This window comes from Talaromyces rugulosus, chromosome VI (assembly GCF_013368755.1).
Source record: "Talaromyces rugulosus chromosome VI, complete sequence".
Lineage (NCBI taxonomy): Eukaryota > Fungi > Ascomycota > Eurotiomycetes > Eurotiales > Trichocomaceae > Talaromyces > Talaromyces rugulosus.
The window spans coordinates 1,914,322-1,930,996 of record NC_049566.1 but is presented as its reverse complement, the minus strand read 5'-3'; the positions used below and the strand labels follow the sequence as shown (position 1 = coordinate 1,930,996).

The following is a 16,675-nucleotide window of genomic DNA, read 5'->3' as shown; positions in this document are numbered from 1 at the left end:
TTCCGTCAAATTTGCGTGTTAAATTTACAGCAAGAAAGCGGGCAACAGGGCCATGAGGACGGCAGAGCCGAGGCCAGCATCGATAGCCACGGCAGCACCGGTCTGAACGGCGGTCGTGGTGGGAGAGGCAGTGCCAGTGGGGGTGGAGCCGCCACCAGGAACGACAGTGGTCTCGAAGACGGTCGACTGAGGAACGACAGTCGAGAAAGTGCCGGACACAATGGTCGACGAGATGACAGTGGCGCTGGTGATGGTGGTAGACCCGGAGATAGGCACGACGCTGCCGCTGCCGCTGGGGGTGCTGGTGCCCGAGGTTGGGCCAGGAGTAGTGATGGGTCCAGGAGTTCTAGAGGATCAATATTAGCAAATGTCATTTTTAAGTCAGTGTGATGCGAGGAATCTTACGTGGTGGGAGTGGTGGTAGCAGAACCAGTGCTAGTGCTGCTGATGGAAGTGGAAGTCGACGTGGTGGTACCAGACGTGGTGGTGGTCGTGGTTACGCTACCATCGCTGCCAACAGTGAATTCACCAGACTGGGGCAGCGAGGTACCGGGGGTACCAGCGTTGCGCGGGTCGAGGATGACCTTGTAGGTGCCATCGGCAATATCCGTAGGCTTGACGGTGTATGTGTAGGTCGCGGTCTCGCCGGAGGCAGCGCTGACGGGCTTCACGTCGGTGGCCAGCAGCTTGCCGGGGGTAGGGTTGCCCAACTCGATTTCCCAGTCAACTGGGTCGGACGAGTCGTACTCCCAGACAATGTCGAAGCCCTTGCTGGCATCGACAGTTTCGCCCTCGGCGGGCTTGGTGATGGTGATTCCCTGCGCAGCAGAGAACAGGGCGGCCGAAGCCACGAGAGTGGTGGGAACGAATGAACGCATCTTGAGTGATTGATGGTTTTGGGTTGGGATTAAGCGAGTGTGCTGGCTGAGGTCTATTATTTCTTGAAAATTAATTAGTGTATGATGGAGCAGAAAGAATCAGCAGCAGCAAGTCGGGGGCTCACTCGTTTTAAAGGCGCGATTAGGTTCGATCTAGTTGCGGATGACAGCACAGCGACGGCCGGCGCTGGGATTCTGGGATTTGTGAAATGAGATGGAGGGTATGCAACGTCACGCTGAATCGGGGGCTGAAAGAAATCAAGAATAGAATATAGCAAGAGGATTATTATTATTATTGATGGTGTTTGACCAGCGCGCAGTGAAACGGGGAACCACTTACATAAGCCGGGGCCAAAGGCAAGCGCGATGCAACCTGCGCCTGCCGCCCAACCAACACCGCCCGATCGGCACTTTAGCGCTGCGCTGTCTCACTTGTCTCCATTGTCACTTCTCCCAGTTGGGCAACACTCGGGTCACTATTGGAATGGGCGACTGTTTTCTGTTAGTGTTTGCCCCTGTTTGCCCAGCAACATACTGACCAGGAATCCATCCCAGGGAACCTCTGACGCAATCTCGCGGCTCTCGTCAGGCCCGACAGGCCCGACAGCAACTCCTGAACTGTGGACCAGATCGCCGTGTGTTCCTTGGCTGACTCGTCGTGACCGCTGTGACTCCGGTGAGCTGTTGATCAACAGCGACTGCATTGCTATTCTTCCTGCTGCAGTGCTCATGACGACACCGAAACTGCTGCGTTTTCTCATTGGGCTGCTGCGTCCTGCGTCCGAGACACCTGTTCCGTCGCCCAGTCACTATCGAGCACTTGAGTATGCTGAGTTACTAGTGGTACTTACTATTGGGCCTGTGTTGGACTTTTCCTCGTCAGCAGCGAATACCTGCAATTTCCATGACTACCGACAGGACTGGGTGGACCCCCCGGCGATACAACCTCGGTACCGGTCCGTGTCTCACTATGGTCCCCCGCAATTTGGTTATGAGCCTTCCAGTCACCATGTTGCACGCCATCCCTGTCGTCATTCTAATAATAAATCGTACCTTTGTCCTTACACCGTACGAGGTACATAGTGACCGTACGAGATTTCCGGGTGAACACTACTATTGAATGGCGGTGTCAGGGCAGGGCAGGGCAGGGCAGGCCGCCACCGCCACCCATCCACCGGTCGGATGTGAGTTCCCGACCCATGGTTCCCGTGATGTTTCTCCTTTTTGGGTTCTCGAAACCACATGGAAGAGGCTTATCCATACCACATCCGGCAGCCTTTCGGGGAGTATTCCACCATTTTTGTCTCAGCTGAGGGAGGAAAATGTGTAGCAAGCAATGGTGATGGCTGCAGCACTATTCTTAGCAGATATCATACTAACATTTTGAAAGCATGCATCTTACATACGTAGAAATAAATCTCTGATATACTTCTTGGAAAATAGCTCTCTGTACTCCATGCAAAGTACGTAGTTGTAAAAAAGGTAGAAAAATTGATATCCGCCACGTGACGCAGGCCGCCGTTAATGCAAGCCTCACCACCGCCAGCCAATCACGCGCCCAGAGAGCCAGTTCTAGAATCCCCGCGACACCAGACAGTTTATCGCGACTAACCTAACTCGCACGACAGTCAATCTATGCGTGGGAAAGCTTGTTCTGTTTATTTTGTCGTCGTGATATTTTGCTACACACACGGGGACATTGTCTAGCGCGTCAGGCAGTTACCGAAAGAAAAAAAAATCATCCACCCCGCCGACCCCTCATCTCCTCATCCATCTCGTTATCATATCAACGACACAACATAGAAAACATTGACATACATCCACCTTCACTGTTATTCATTCCTTCAAGGAAAACGCCTGAAATCGAAACAGACTAGAAAAAAGACAAAAAGTTCTTTAAAAAAAGGATGCTCGACATCCTCTGCTTCGGCAACTCCCTCACCCAGGGCTTCTGGCACTACGGCCTCGAAGAACCACACCCATACGCCCTCGCCCTCAAGGAGACGCTCGTCGAAGAAGAAATCGTCGAGGGCGAGATTGAGATTGATGTAGAAGGGAAACCGGGTGATTTGGTCAATTGTCCGCCGGGCCAATTTATCGACCGGATGAGACGAAGATGTACTTCTCCCTTCCCCTCCTTTTTTCTTTTTTTTTGCGAACTCGAGTCTGACAGCACTATAGTAGAAGGAGAAAAGACATATGACTGGGTAATCGTGCTCGGTGGGACAAAGTATGTCCTCACATCACCAGAGAGCAAGGGCAAAAAGAGCTAATATATATATATGCAAAAAGCGACCTGGGCTATGGCTCCTTCTCTGCCGAGTCCATCTACGCCGGCCTCCAAAAAACATGGTCTCTCGCCCTGGCCTCCTCACCAACTACCAAAGTGCTTGCCCTCACTGTGCCAGAGTCTGCATACGTCTCGACGAAACTAAAACGCAACCGGGATGCATTGAACAAGAGCATTCTCGAGCATCAGGAAGATCGATAGTATGTATTCTTTTTTATTGCATTTATTTATTTAAAAAGTGCATATGAACTAACGCGATCAGCTTCGCGTTTGATCTTCACTCCGCACTGCCGTATAGAGCCATGGACGATACGATAAAAACTAAAATCTGGGACGACGGGCTGCATCTAACGGACAAGGGATATGATATGATGGGCCAGCTTATTGCTAGAAGATTGGCCGAGTTGCTGCCAGGGACTTCTTGATGTGGAAACAGATAATGTGCGCTGGCTGCAATAATAAAGTAATGAGTGAATGAATTATACGAATTATATTGCATACTAATGAGACGTATATATATAAAAATATCAATTAACCACCCTCCAATACAAAAAAGCTCAGCAAGGGTATATTTGAAAAAAAAAAAAAACAACAACAAAAGAAGCAAAAGAAACCAACGAAACAAATCAAAACCGCGTGGCATTTCTTGGTAATGTCCGGTCTGGAACTGGAATTCCCCTGCTTTCGAGCTCTTCGACGTCCTTTTGTTTCAGTGCGACGAGGTTGAAATTCGGCGGTAGGTCTCTTCTTCCTCCTCTGTAGAAGCCATATTAGCGATGTCATTTCCTCTAAAAAAAAAGTAAACCTACTTGAGCCACATCATAACCAAGTTCCTGGCTCGGTCTTTTAATTGCACCTGGTTGCGATCACCCAGCTGTGGCCGCGACGACGCCTCGTCCTGATGCTTGACTACAGCCCAGCTCGTGCCGTGCCTACCAACTAGCTCAACAAGCCGATTATCTTCTGCCGTCGACCAGCGTCGTCGCACCTGAGGAAGTCTCGCGCCGTATGGCAGTCGTGTTGGAGATGCTTGGCTGGCGGATTGCTGGCTGGCGGATGGTTGCGTTGAATACGCCGGCGGAGAAGCAGCAGCAGCAGGTGGTGGTGGCGGTCGGACAGGCGAGGGCACTGTTGGAGGCTGAGCAGACGGAGGTTCATCAACTGGGTGCCAAACAGCCTGGCGATGGCGTTGAGGAGGCGTCTCGGTGTTTTCTATTTCCGCTTCTCTTCTTTGCCGCTTAGCCGGCTGCGCTGGCTTTTGTGCGCGTTTGTTCTGGATGTCAATATTTCTGTTGTCTTCCTCATACTCGTCCTCTGACTCGTTCGTTTCGAGCAGCGTGCGTTTGCGAGCTTTGCTAGTCGAGCCGTGGTCAACTCGTTGAGAGTCAATGGGCGACACCCGTGACGCATTAGACTGTCGGTCGATAAAAGAGCGGCCCTTTTTGTGCCTCTTAATTTCTTCCAGTATCGACCGTGACGAAGGGACAATTTGACTCGCTGTAGTTGCTGCTGCTTCTGTAGATTGGGTATCCGAAGCTGGTTGTTGACGAGGCCGACTAGCTGGTTGCCTGCGCTGAGGGCTGCGCTGAGGGCTAGATATTATAAAGTCTTCTTGAAAGTCGCCAACAAGAGTCTGATCAGGATCCGTAGAAAAGGACGCAATAGGCGCCGTCTCCTCCGCTCTTTGATCAGTGTTTCTTGTTGATGTCGACGCGACGGGCCTATTTATCTTCTCGGCTGGCTTTGCTGCTAATTGCGATAGTCGAGGAGCAAAATCCTTTGCAGATTCAAGCGTAGGGTCATTCTTCTGCTCAAGGGCTCTGGCCGTTCGAAATAGCAGCTGAATGGATTTCTGGTCTCTGAAGATCCGGGTGTTCGACTTGCGTCTTTCTTTCCCGCCTTGTCCAGTGTTTGCCTCACCCCGTTTCTCGGTGATTTCGGCAGCGGGAAGTAACTCGCGTCGACGCTGTTGACTAGAAGTGATTTCCGAGGATGTTGTCGTCGCCTTGGTCTGTTCTGGCGTGACAACGGCTTGAACGCCCGTGCGTTTATTCACTGCTTCCTCGAGCTGGTCGTGGATTTCATCCACTGATGGCTGTTGCTTGAGGAACCGGTCAAGTTCCTCGTTTCGAGACCGTAGCCATTTTGCCACGCTGTAGACAAATCCTTCCCAAGGGAAACGCGCTTCCAAGCCATCGTAGTCAACGATCCCTCCATCATTAAAGTACTCTTGAATATCCCTAATGCGGTCTTGGACATCATCCTCAAACTGCTCTGGCAGATTCCCGTCTCTGTCCTGAAGGCTCGGCAGATTGAATCCGCGAAGCATGGATCCATCCTGAGATGCCTGCGTCTCCACGATTTCATTGAAAAACGCATGCTGCAACAAGCCCTCAGGGTCATAACCGTCACGATCCTGCTGAATAACCAAACTGGTCATCAAAAACTGCGTTCTCATCTCAAGCGCCAAGTCAAAGGTTGGCCGTCGAAGGCTGCTTTGCCCTGCCAAGTCGAGCCGGCTATTGCGAACTAGCGTGTTCAAAAAGGGTAATGGATATTTCCCCTCCAAGTCATACATGGTATCTTCTACGTCACCAGTGCGAGTTGGCTTGGTGAGTATCTCTAGTGCGAGCTGCGCGCAGTTTGATTTGTAGAGAATCCCGTCAGCGTGCCAGCTTTTCGTGGCTGATGAATCAGAGAGAATATTATCGAGAACTGGAAGCTTCGCAGCAACTTGTTCGATGACAAAGTAAGTATCGTTGCCAAAGCAGTCCCTTTGCGTGGCAAAATTGTCGCGCATGCGTTGCAGCCTCCTGCTCTGACTGCTCTTGGGATCCTGTAGAGCTCGAGCCAGGCTAGAAATGCCGCTTGGAGTTGAAGAAGTGGTGACAAACAAGTCTAGAATCGCAGAAGCAGCTCGATGCAAGTCAGGGAGAGAGTCGATCATCAAAAGCGTGTCTGCATCGCCTGTATCTGCTTCTGAGTCTGTTTGAAGTAGAGTCGTTCCTGAGACGTTGTGATCGTCTGGGATAGAACTGCTCTCTACACCAGTCTCCTGGGACTCTTGGGTCTCTTCGGCCCGTAATATGTGATCGATAACCCCATAATCTGAGGTGGCATCTGTAGAACCATCGTCAGTATCGCCAGCGTTTGCCTGGGTTGACTGTGCATCGCCCATGGTAACTGAGGGTCATAGTTGTATTATTGATGGGTGTCGACAAGATGAAAGGAAAAGAAAAGCATTGAGAAAGAAACCGTGCAGTATCATTGTGGCAAGTAATTCATCACTGACCTGTTTGCACCTTATCTGTGGCCTTTCCCTTTCCGGGGGCGGTGTGCCGCCCTTGGCCTCTATCCACGCCGCGACCATGACTGCTCGCCCCTCGTTCAGAGGCAGGACTCTCAATAACCTTGTTTAGTAGATTTTGAGGCCTGCTTAAATTAGGAGATATAGTAGCAGCCTTGCGTGCACTCTTTCTCACGGGCGATTGCAAGGCACGCGTTGTCGCCGACCGCGTGCTTCTTCTCGGAGTCTCATTACTCAGGGGATACCTCCCTCGCGGATCAACAAAGTTAGACATTCTCACTGCTGCGCTAGCATGAGTATTTTTAGCCTCACTTATTGCGCGAAAAAGTTTGAGATGATAGAACAGACTCGGACAGCTTATTTCTTGATGAGAAACGCGATGGGGAGAGGATGTTGTTGTGATGTGACGGATGCGTTTAACACTAGGGTAGTATTTATCATACACTCACCGCCTACTTTGTACGGTTAAAACAAACGGGCTTGGCAGTATGGAAATGGTATTCGTTACAAATTACCCGTTCTATACATGTACTGACTTGTTTTATTACCAAAATGTCGCTTTTTATTATTAGTTCGGTACATAATATACCGTCCTCCTAACCCTAATTCAGTCCCAGTATATTTCCCGTTCTCTGCATACACAACAATTCTGCCGCAGCAACGGAGTCACCTGACCAATTTCCTAGGAGGTTATTACCAGATTCATGCATATAATACGGTCGCATTATTTGCAAAATTCTTATTTATTGGCTCAAAAAAGGCAAGATAGTTTTAAAATTAGTGTCATAGCTTTAAAGTATTTTTTCTCAATATAGCCAACTAATTTATGAATCGGGAGACCTTGTTGATGTGACAAAAACTCATTGTTTTGTTTTATTTACGGGTTGTAAACCTAACCCTAACCCTAACCCTCACCATAACCCTAGTTCTGATTCATACTTGTTTATCACCTCAAAAATGTCGTCTATATTGATCTAAAAACTGTTTTATAACTTCAAGGAAAATTTTTCAATATAGCTAACTAATTTATGAATTAAGCAATCCTGTTTACCTGTGTAAAATTCATTGTTTTGTTTGCGCCTCGTACTGTAACCCTTAACCCTAACCCTGGCGGTGTTTGACAATGCACCCCCTTAATAGAGGTTTTTTACAGTACAGGCCAAAACCACAGTTCCTACGTTCCTACAGCGCATTTTACCTGTATTTAGTACGATACCGTGTTCAGAATGAGTACCGTAGAGGATTTGGTCAAGGAAGAGAGTACCGCTGGTCGGAAATACCCTTCTGCTCAATTTTCCACGACAAGCCGGGGCGAATTTTTTTAAGGTTGATGTAGATGAATTCAGCTGCTACAATTAGTTAATTTTTTTTAAAGGTTTCACACTTGAAATCGGGAACGATATGGTTCATCAGTCGACAATGGAGAGTTTGTCGTGGTCATCTGCGCCCCTTTTCTCACTGCAAGAGCAAAGGGCGAAAAGAAGAAAAAATTGAAACAAAAAGATTACGAGGGTATCTGAATTAAGAACCATTAAGAAACAATTGAGAAATTTAAAATGGACCTCAACGTTCACATACATCATTGGGCTTGCATTAAAGCTTCCAATTCTTTTCATTCTCTGGGTAACGAGGATAGTAAGGACGCCGTGCTATTCAAGTATCTTTTCCGGACAAAAATACTTTTTTATAGCTAGCTGAAATGTGCTGTCGGTGTTTTTCTAACATTATGCTTATAGCGAGCCATGTAGTAGGCGCCATGCATGTATGTAGACGGTCACATGGAGTAGCAACCATGTCTACATGTAGATAGATGCTTCTCAAAATGGTGACGATCTACCAGTTGACATACGTATTTTCCATAATTAAAACATTGAAGTATTCAATGTTAGAATATTAACACGATCTATAGCATTAATTAATGGATCAATTGACATTCCCTTGCACCAACTGCTAAAATTGAAAATGGTAATATGCGGTATGCATCTAGTCATAAAAGTACTCAACAGAACAAATATATGAATACATGTATTATTATAAAATAGAAAAAAAGAACAGTTTTATCTTCGTATATCTAGACATAAGCGGAGAAATGCGAAAGACATAACCATGGTCTTTCAATATAACGCTTCGATGAAATAAATGATCCCAAAGACGAGGAATGCGCATGCTCCGCCCAGCGTGACTGTTATTCTTGTTAGCTAATATTTCTTTTACAAGGAATGGCGCATGAAACATACCAGCTCGAAGGCTCACTCGGCCCGCAACAGCACGACCGCCGATGACAGCAGCTGCGGTGCAGATGCCATGTCCAACGACCGCTCCAATGGTGACCCACCAATAGTCCTGGCCAGCAGCCATGGCAATGGTCGCAATCTGGCTACGATCGCCCCATTCTCCCAGAAACGTCATTATAAAAGTCTGGACCCATGCTGGGCTGAGAAGAAGTGAAAAGAGGTTGCTTGTTCCAGCAGTCACGGTTTTGAGCGTGAAACCGCGCTCTGGCGATACTTCGCGAGACGATGCAGACGAAGCGCTGGCTGGTGGCGATGGAATACGGTTTGTTGATCGCGTGCGGCCGGCACGGCCAGCCTCTAATGCGTAGGGACTGATACTCGACTGGTTGCGGTTCAGACGTCGTTGCTCATGTTCCTTCTCTTCTAGCTCCATCTCGACTTCTTTCATCTCTTCACCCACACCCTCGTCCGGCGACATGCCATGACCTTCCTTGAACATCTTGGCAGCAAAAGCGAGGAAAAGAATAGCCGCGGCGAACTTGGTGATGGACGCAGGAATGAGCGTGGGAACTGCGTGTCCGAGGACAGCAGAGAGCACCGTCATGGCAATCAGCGCCGAGAATGCGGCGGAGAAAACGACCAAGCGAGGGTGTCGCATGGCCATAAGCGCAGCAACGAGGAAGGTTTTGTCGCCCACTTCAGAAAACAGGATCATGGTGAGAGAGATAAAAAGAGAATGGATAGGACTGATGACGTTGTCCTGGGTGGAACCCGTGCTGGGGGCATGGGTGCCGCCTTTTCCAAAAGGCTTTCGACCGGGTGGCCGAGGTTCAAAATCGAGAGTCTCATCATAGGTACCGGCAGGAGATTTGGGATGGGGAATAGAATGGGGGCGATCTGGAAGATCGTCGGGTTTCTACATCACTCGCAGGTCAGTATTTGCAAACATTTGGCATCACGCCAGGACTGGATTACACACCTCTAGCAGCTTCTGGCCAGTCTTTGAATCTGAATTGTCAGCGGCGGTACCTTCTCGGGAAGGGATTTTTTCTTGCTCGCTGTGAGGCAGTGGGCGTGCTTCCTTGGGCGTCTCAGGAACCTTTTCCTTGAGTAGTCTATTGTCCTTTGTCTTTTCCGTCATTCCACCCTCTGTGCCTCTAGTGCCTTCTTTCGGCCCTACTCTGTCGGGATCGTCCATGACCCCTGCGTTGGAATGTGGGATATGTTGTCCCTCGAAGCCTGTCTTCTCGCCGCTGTCTGTGGCCTTGTTCGTCGTCGTCAAGGCTTCGGTGCCGTCAGCCTTGGTTCTTTTCCTATCGCGCTCTGCGCCGGTCTCTACCCAGGGCCCGTCATGAGGCTTCCCATCTAGTCCATCAACTGGGGCGTCCAGCGTCCCTTTGGGAGAAGCCTTGGAGTGGACCTCGGAGGATCCTGCTGATGGTGTTTTGCCATAGGGCAAGGTGCTGTCGGTGAGGCCGTCCGAAGGGCTTTCGAGCGCAGATGAGCCCAAAGCGAGCAAAAGAAGCGTGACGGCGGGGGAAAGGCGATTAATCCGCATGGCGGCGTATTATATCAATGTCGAGAAGTAAGTAACCAAGATCGCAAAAGCGAGTTGAGGCGATTGTGGCGGTGCTGTACGGAGTAGCTCGTAATAAGGAATTGAAGGATGCGCGCCGAATTAATTAAATTAAATGATGGAAAGAGAAAAGACAAGAGGATGGGATCGCTGTGCGAGCAACAGAACAACACACACAGCCAAAAACAAAAAGAAAGTCCTCAACGAGAAGAGAAAAGGAGAATTGGCGGCGAATGAGGATTCTGGGAATAATTTGTGGTCTAAGATGCAACCTTCTCCAAGCCATCCTTGTCGCAAGGGGCGAGACCGCACGTGACCCCACCGGCAGCCTTAATTTCGGCAGCCAATCACGCTGCTGAGAACACATCTCTCTCTTTTCTCTCTCTTTTCTGCTCTGTATGGCATTATTCTAAGTAATGCTGAAAACCCTTGCAATTCTAGGTCATACATCATGAAGCAATCTAGGAATAAGCTACTCACTGACAAGCTCAAGTTACCATCCTAGGGGCATTCCATTCCGAGATCCCACAGAGCCCGCATTCCCTCATGCATGAGATGTCCCCAGTTGTCAGCATCAACTGGACGGTTAATCGGGGACAGTCGGCATACTGGATCCCTTTCTCTTTGTCTGAAAGCCTCTGCAGATGGCGGTGCTATATCCGAGTCTGAGTTAGGCCGGCCATCAGCTCCGCGCCTAGATCTTTGTGGGGATAGTGGTACTTGTCACACTAGAAGATGATTATTACTACTAGTTCTACTGCGCTGATTTTCAGGGATAATGATCTGGCGGTGTCAATAAATCTCCACCTGATGCCCTGCTGTGGGGCATTGAAGGGTCTATCTCCGGTGTCTAGCGGTAGATCAATGTATGTAGTAGTATGCTTGACCCATGTGAATGACCTCACCTCTCAACACATTTCCCGCTATAGATTCCCGGTGTGCATTTCTCTTCACGGTGACAGGAAGTTGGCCCACCTGGGCGCATACTGCTTTGTTCTTCACTCTAAATGAAGAACAAATAATCACTCTGTTCTAGTAATAGGACCCATTACCTGTGAACGCCACTGAGTTTCATCTATGGAAGAATAGCATCACGGGGCACTGGATAGCCCTAATTCCATTGAGATAGATAACGCCACATCTGTTTATTGCAGCGGTCAGTGAAAATTTCTTCACTGATCCACACTGGCTCATTGTGATTTCCTTTTCTGAATGCCGGTTTGGGATAATCACCACACCTGGCACCACCTGGCACCACCTGGCGTGCTTCCCACCTTCCCACCTTCCCACCGGGCGTGCTTAAGACCCCCCATCCTTCTCCCCATGGGTAGCGTCGTTCTTATTTCTTCTCCCAGGCACCTCGACTCTATCTTCTGAATCCTGTATTATTCCCATGTAGCTTCGATCTCGTCAAGGCTTTGGCTTTCATCCAAGCCTGTCGTATCCATCGCTTTATTATTCCTGCCTTTTCAAATATTCATCGGTATTTCAGATGGCCAGCCAAGCCCGCCGTCACCATCACGAGTGGCGAGCAAAAGCTGAGAGCTACAAGGACGACAACATCGCGATCACCAACGTCGACGCGATGGTGAAGGCCGATACACCCTCGGGTGGAAGGTATTCGAAGATGCGGACTGGCGGTCATGGTATCGGTACGGCAACGGTGCCAGTGGTAGCTCACACGATAAGGCCTGGCTCCGGACCAAAGCCCATACTGGTATAGGTCTCATGGTCCATCTTGTCTTTTTCTGAAGCATCTTTCGCCGGATATAGACAATGTCCGTCACTGGCCACGCCAATGTATGTCGACAAAAGACTCGGCATCCAAGTTGATAGTACAATTGCACACTTTGAGAAGGAGCTGTTTACTCGACGCGTGCGGAGAGCTTCAAGCCATATCCACCACTACAAAATATCTTCACCTCGTGCACAGCTCGACATGGACATATATGTGCCACCATTTAGTGAAGTTACGTTGGCATACTATGTGCCAGTTCCATGAGCACTTGATATAACACATATGCTGTTATACAATCGGCTCGGGCACTAGTAAGTTATCCGAAGCCTTTTCTTGGATGCCGTGACATCTAACGTGAGTGTATTGAAGATGACAACTCCTTGAGCCTCTGATGGGACGTCGAAACATCTGAAAAGTACTGTTTACCAATCTCCATAATGGAAATTATTCAGCTTATGAGATAATATTCGATATTGACGTGAGTCTATTTTAGCCATGCTACGAGTCCAGTACTAACAGTCTTGCAGATCTAACGTCTTGACCATCTCGGGGCCTGGCGATGCCTCTCTCTGCACAGCTTCACCGATTTCAAATCAGCTTCAAAAATCACTCATAAGCTGTTCCTGCTTTTACCGACCATTATGGTACCACCAAGAAACGGGTTTTATCCAGAAAAATTTGGTCTTCAGAAGAAGGTTGCAGACGCGGCATTGTCTCGTTATTTCGACACAGGGCTGAATCAAGGAAACAACAACAGTCTCATAAAAATGGTGTTGACCGGCGATAAACACGTCTGTCATTTTTCGAGAGCAGAAAAGACTCCGGAGTATTTGATCCTGTTGACCCCGACACAAGCAGAATTTGTCGAGGCACTATCCGGAAAATTAAACCGGATCACCAGCGAATCCTCAACATTATAGCGAGCATAGAAGCACCTCATTCTGGAGACGTTGAGATCGTACTCGGGATGGTTATGCCATCAAAATGTCATGAACGTATGTTTTGATCACCAGAGTACAACGATGACTGTGTCTATGCTCTCGGTATTTGATTCCGGAAGACACCACCTTGTTCCTTACGCTCTTACTCTTCGCTCTCGCTCTTCGTTAAACGCCTCACCCTTGCCAAACGTGCGTGTTTATGGCATCATTTGTTAACGCTTTCTTAAAAAAAAAAGAACTCTTCTCTCCCACATATCAACCCACTTTTCCTGGCATCGACTCCTGGATCGTGTGGAAAGCCCCCAACGGATTCTAAAAGAAAGGCCGCTTTCAAGGTCATTCAAAAAGTAGAATTCCACGATAGGACGCCGCTGATAGGCGAAAACCACAATGAACGCAACATTCATTAATTTCCGGCGCAAGATTTTGCTTCACGACCGGATCAGTTCTGAGTTTACCACGAGTCCTTGGAAAAATTGGTGCTCAAACCCCTCCATATCGCATGCGATACTCCCGGTACATGGGCGGAGTTAAGACGTAACTGATGATCAGTTACACAAACAATGGTGTACAGATAACAATCGAATGCAAGCGATGAGCCAAAGGCCGAGCAGATTGATATGCAGGAAGCGGCACAAATGGTGGCATGGATCAAGGAAGCAGCGAACCACCATGCTTAAACAGTCATCGAATATCGAGACTGAGTGAAATAGACGCATACGCGTTTCTCAAAACGACTACGAGATGTACGTAACCTTTGCTAGGTACGGTGGGGGCTTTTGAGATATTCCACCAATCATTACATATCTCAATAATGTGATGGGGATGTACCATGTACGCCGACTAGCCGTTCGTAAGCGACGACGGGAGTTCTGGAGATATCTGATTCTATTGCAATGGCAATTCGGGTATGTTTGACTTTAGTATTGATATATAACCAATTCTAACGATTGTATAGAAGTTACATGCGTTGGCGTGTCTAATTCTCAGCATTGTTAGTCTTGGTTCGGAGTTTTGCGTGTCGACACATCGGCCAGAAGAAAGGCTGAAAGGAGGCTCTAAAGACCCAGGATGGCCTCACGAGCAGTGGTACATCGTCTTCTAGCAAGGCAAATTCTTGGGGAGCCTGAGAAAGAATTATTGCTATTGCTGATGATGGTTTCCCTCTTCTCCTAGTCGGTGGAATATTAGGAGAAGATCACAAAACCGTGGATGGAGGACAATGGGTTTCATACAAATTTTGTGCCTTCTACTAGGCAATTCCACGGCTAGCTTCAAAATGAAGCCTACAAAGGTATACTGGGAAGACTGAAAGCTGTGAAACCAGTCCCAACCTATTTTATTTTTTTTTCTCTAGCTTCTTCCGGGTCGCGTTGGCTAGAGGAACTTGCCTCGCATCTGTCCGCGCTGCGAAGCTTGGTCCAGCAAAGAGAGTCTCGAGATCAGCTTCAGATACTCTTATATTTTATTCTCTCGAGAAACACCCCGTCGCCTAATTTCATCAGTGTTTAGGCACTAAATGATCTTGTTTATTTCGGAGTGGCTGATGCGGCTATTCAGCGTGCTGACGGACACGTCTCAGGAGGGCGTAAGTCATCTAAACATCCTCCGCGTCATGTGTGTTGACCTCGCACACAAAGTTGTTTCCAGAGGTTCTCTTGCGAGCCGGATTGATATCAGAAAAGACCGTGCTCTTCAGTCTACGACGTGGTTTTCCAGAGTGGTGAAATCATCCTTACTACCTTCTCGACGAGACTAACAATGACCCTGGGTGCGAGGTTTAGCGATTCACACACTGAAATTCGTAGGGACGATTCACGCGCTCTCGCTCTTAGGGGCAATTCAAATGCTCCCTCCAGGCAATCCACTGGAAAAGTTTAGCTTTCTCATCTACAACTTCAAGTTGTGCTTCTTTTGGCCTCGTCTCTGTATTTTCAACTACCAACTATGTGCTGCGAAAGTTAGCACTGCCACCAAATGCGGACACTAAGTTACCGTATCTACTCCTGTCGTATTTCTCGCTATCACATCGATTGACTGGAGACTATGTCCCGGGAAAAAGCCAAACGAAAAGCCTACAGCGCATCGTCTCACTACGAGACTTCAGAGTCAATCAGGAACGAGGATCGGCAGCTTTAACCGCATTGACCAAAGAAACACCATTACGAATACCTTTTCAACGCAATAAGAATCATTTTCGAAGAGCATTGTCTAGTCTCATAGCGACTAAACTAGGCGTGACGAGCGATGAAGCAATAGCATACATCATGATGCCTAGTTTTGCATTCCGGAAGCCGGAATACTCATTTTTCACAAGGAAAAGAAGTTTTATAATAAACTGGTTCGCCCACATTATCAGAAACTGGTATTTGAAATCGAAGATAACAAGTTCGCTATCAGTATGGCGAAATTACGAATGCCTATTATTCTCACATCATACCTTGGCTTTGACTTCTGCGAAAAATTGTTGACATCCAAAAATCTGCTAGAGGTGTTGAGACTGTTTAAGCTGAATACCATGGCTCAAAGTTTGACAGAGAGCGTTGGAAATCCGGAATACATTCGCCTACTATGACTCCCACGATACTGCAAGAAATAAATCAAATTGGTGATAGAAAGTGGAAACAGACCTACGAAGAAGACTAGCTTGCAGTGCTTCACCTCCACTGAACCGGGACAGTCTTCGCCAGCAATTGCGACAGAAGTGTGTGGAATTCAAGAAGCTGTACTTGAGGTACCGCACTCTGCATGGCTCACTTGTGAAGCAGACAGACCCGACCCCGTCTGACTTGACTCGGTTGAAGCAACTACACAATCGGGTTCTTCAAATGAAGAAGAATATCTGGGCTAAACATCGACGGTTGCCCCAACTGTAAAGAGACAGGTCCCACCGTGCCATTTATGGTTATAGGCCCTAACCCAAACGAAGGTTCCTTCGCTGTCGTTAAAAACATCCCCAATCGATATCGGACGAGTACAACGAACACTTACCAGGGCTTGTTAATTATTCGCCATCGCTTCTGTCCCTAATCCTGATTATATCAATTGTATTGAATCTATTCGGAACTGGTTTATAATTGGTTTGTTATAAGGATAATGGCTCTTGTAACCACTATGAGTATTACGAACATACTCGTGGTATTTGCTTTTCTGGTTCCAAGAAACGTCGAAACGTATCGCGAAGCCTATCGATCGGCCTATGCGTGTTACTGATGACAAGGCTGCTGATGGGAATTCTGGCGATACTCGCACGGAAACTACAGTCGTATTCCCTCGCAAACAGTCGAGTGTCCGTCGTGCTTACCACAATGCTCTTCCGAACATACCAGGAGACGAGCAATGATAGAATGCGACTATGTGCATTAGCAAACCACCGATCATACCCAAAAATTGCTTGAAAAGATATAGTTATGTGGAGTGATGCAGGAATCTTTCGATGGGCAAGATGAAAGACTATCACTCATCGAGCCGAATTCTCACTGCAACCGCCATCGCCACCTACCCACCTCAACGTTGTACTTCCGCTTTGGCAAGGTAATAGTTGGAAGGGCAAGATCACGTATTACGACAACCAATAACTACAGACGTCTCTTATACTTAGAACTGGTGTTGATGTGGTACGTTTGAGCTGCGTTCATTTACCGCATTCACACTGATGCTGACTATTGGGTTCAAACCAGGAGTATAAGCGGATGCATGTCTTGATCTATT

At 48.0% G+C, this 16,675-nt stretch overlaps 6 protein-coding genes across 6 annotated transcripts; 2 read left to right on the top strand and 4 right to left on the bottom strand.

Annotated features, from left to right (window-relative positions):
* Positions 1 to 24: 24 nt before the first annotated feature.
* Positions 25 to 878, bottom strand: TRUGW13939_11030 (uncharacterized protein; the record flags this gene model as incomplete). The annotated part of the gene is made up of 2 exons (XM_035494140.1): positions 25 to 346; positions 406 to 878. 2 exons carry the CDS (start codon positions 876 to 878, stop codon positions 25 to 27), a joined length of 795 nt encoding a protein of 264 aa, XP_035350033.1.
* A 412-nt stretch (positions 879 to 1,290) lies between these two features.
* Positions 1,291 to 1,639, bottom strand: TRUGW13939_11029 (uncharacterized protein; the record flags this gene model as incomplete). Its single annotated transcript, XM_035494139.1, has 2 exons — positions 1,291 to 1,370; positions 1,414 to 1,639. 2 exons carry the CDS (start codon positions 1,637 to 1,639, stop codon positions 1,291 to 1,293), a joined length of 306 nt encoding a protein of 101 aa, XP_035350032.1.
* Positions 1,640 to 2,785: 1,146 nt separating this feature from the next.
* TRUGW13939_11028 (uncharacterized protein) lies at positions 2,786 to 3,593 on the top strand (the record flags this gene model as incomplete). Its single annotated transcript, XM_035494138.1, has 4 exons — positions 2,786 to 2,996; positions 3,060 to 3,108; positions 3,171 to 3,368; positions 3,431 to 3,593. 4 exons carry the CDS (start codon positions 2,786 to 2,788, stop codon positions 3,591 to 3,593), a joined length of 621 nt encoding a protein of 206 aa, XP_035350031.1.
* A 201-nt stretch (positions 3,594 to 3,794) lies between these two features.
* Positions 3,795 to 6,346, bottom strand: TRUGW13939_11027 (uncharacterized protein; the record flags this gene model as incomplete). The annotated part of the gene is made up of 2 exons (XM_035494137.1): positions 3,795 to 3,924; positions 3,978 to 6,346. The coding sequence occupies 2 exons, from the start codon at positions 6,344 to 6,346 to the stop codon at positions 3,795 to 3,797; spliced, it is 2,499 nt and encodes an 832-aa protein (XP_035350030.1).
* Positions 6,347 to 8,589: 2,243 nt separating this feature from the next.
* Positions 8,590 to 10,267, bottom strand: TRUGW13939_11026 (uncharacterized protein; the record flags this gene model as incomplete). Its single annotated transcript, XM_035494136.1, has 3 exons — positions 8,590 to 8,657; positions 8,713 to 9,625; positions 9,689 to 10,267. 3 exons carry the CDS (start codon positions 10,265 to 10,267, stop codon positions 8,590 to 8,592), a joined length of 1,560 nt encoding a protein of 519 aa, XP_035350029.1.
* Positions 10,268 to 11,777: 1,510 nt separating this feature from the next.
* On the top strand, positions 11,778 to 12,287 carry TRUGW13939_11025 (uncharacterized protein; the record flags this gene model as incomplete). The annotated part of the gene is made up of 2 exons (XM_035494135.1): positions 11,778 to 11,902; positions 12,059 to 12,287. The coding sequence occupies 2 exons, from the start codon at positions 11,778 to 11,780 to the stop codon at positions 12,285 to 12,287; spliced, it is 354 nt and encodes a 117-aa protein (XP_035350028.1).
* Positions 12,288 to 16,675: the final 4,388 nt, after the last annotated feature.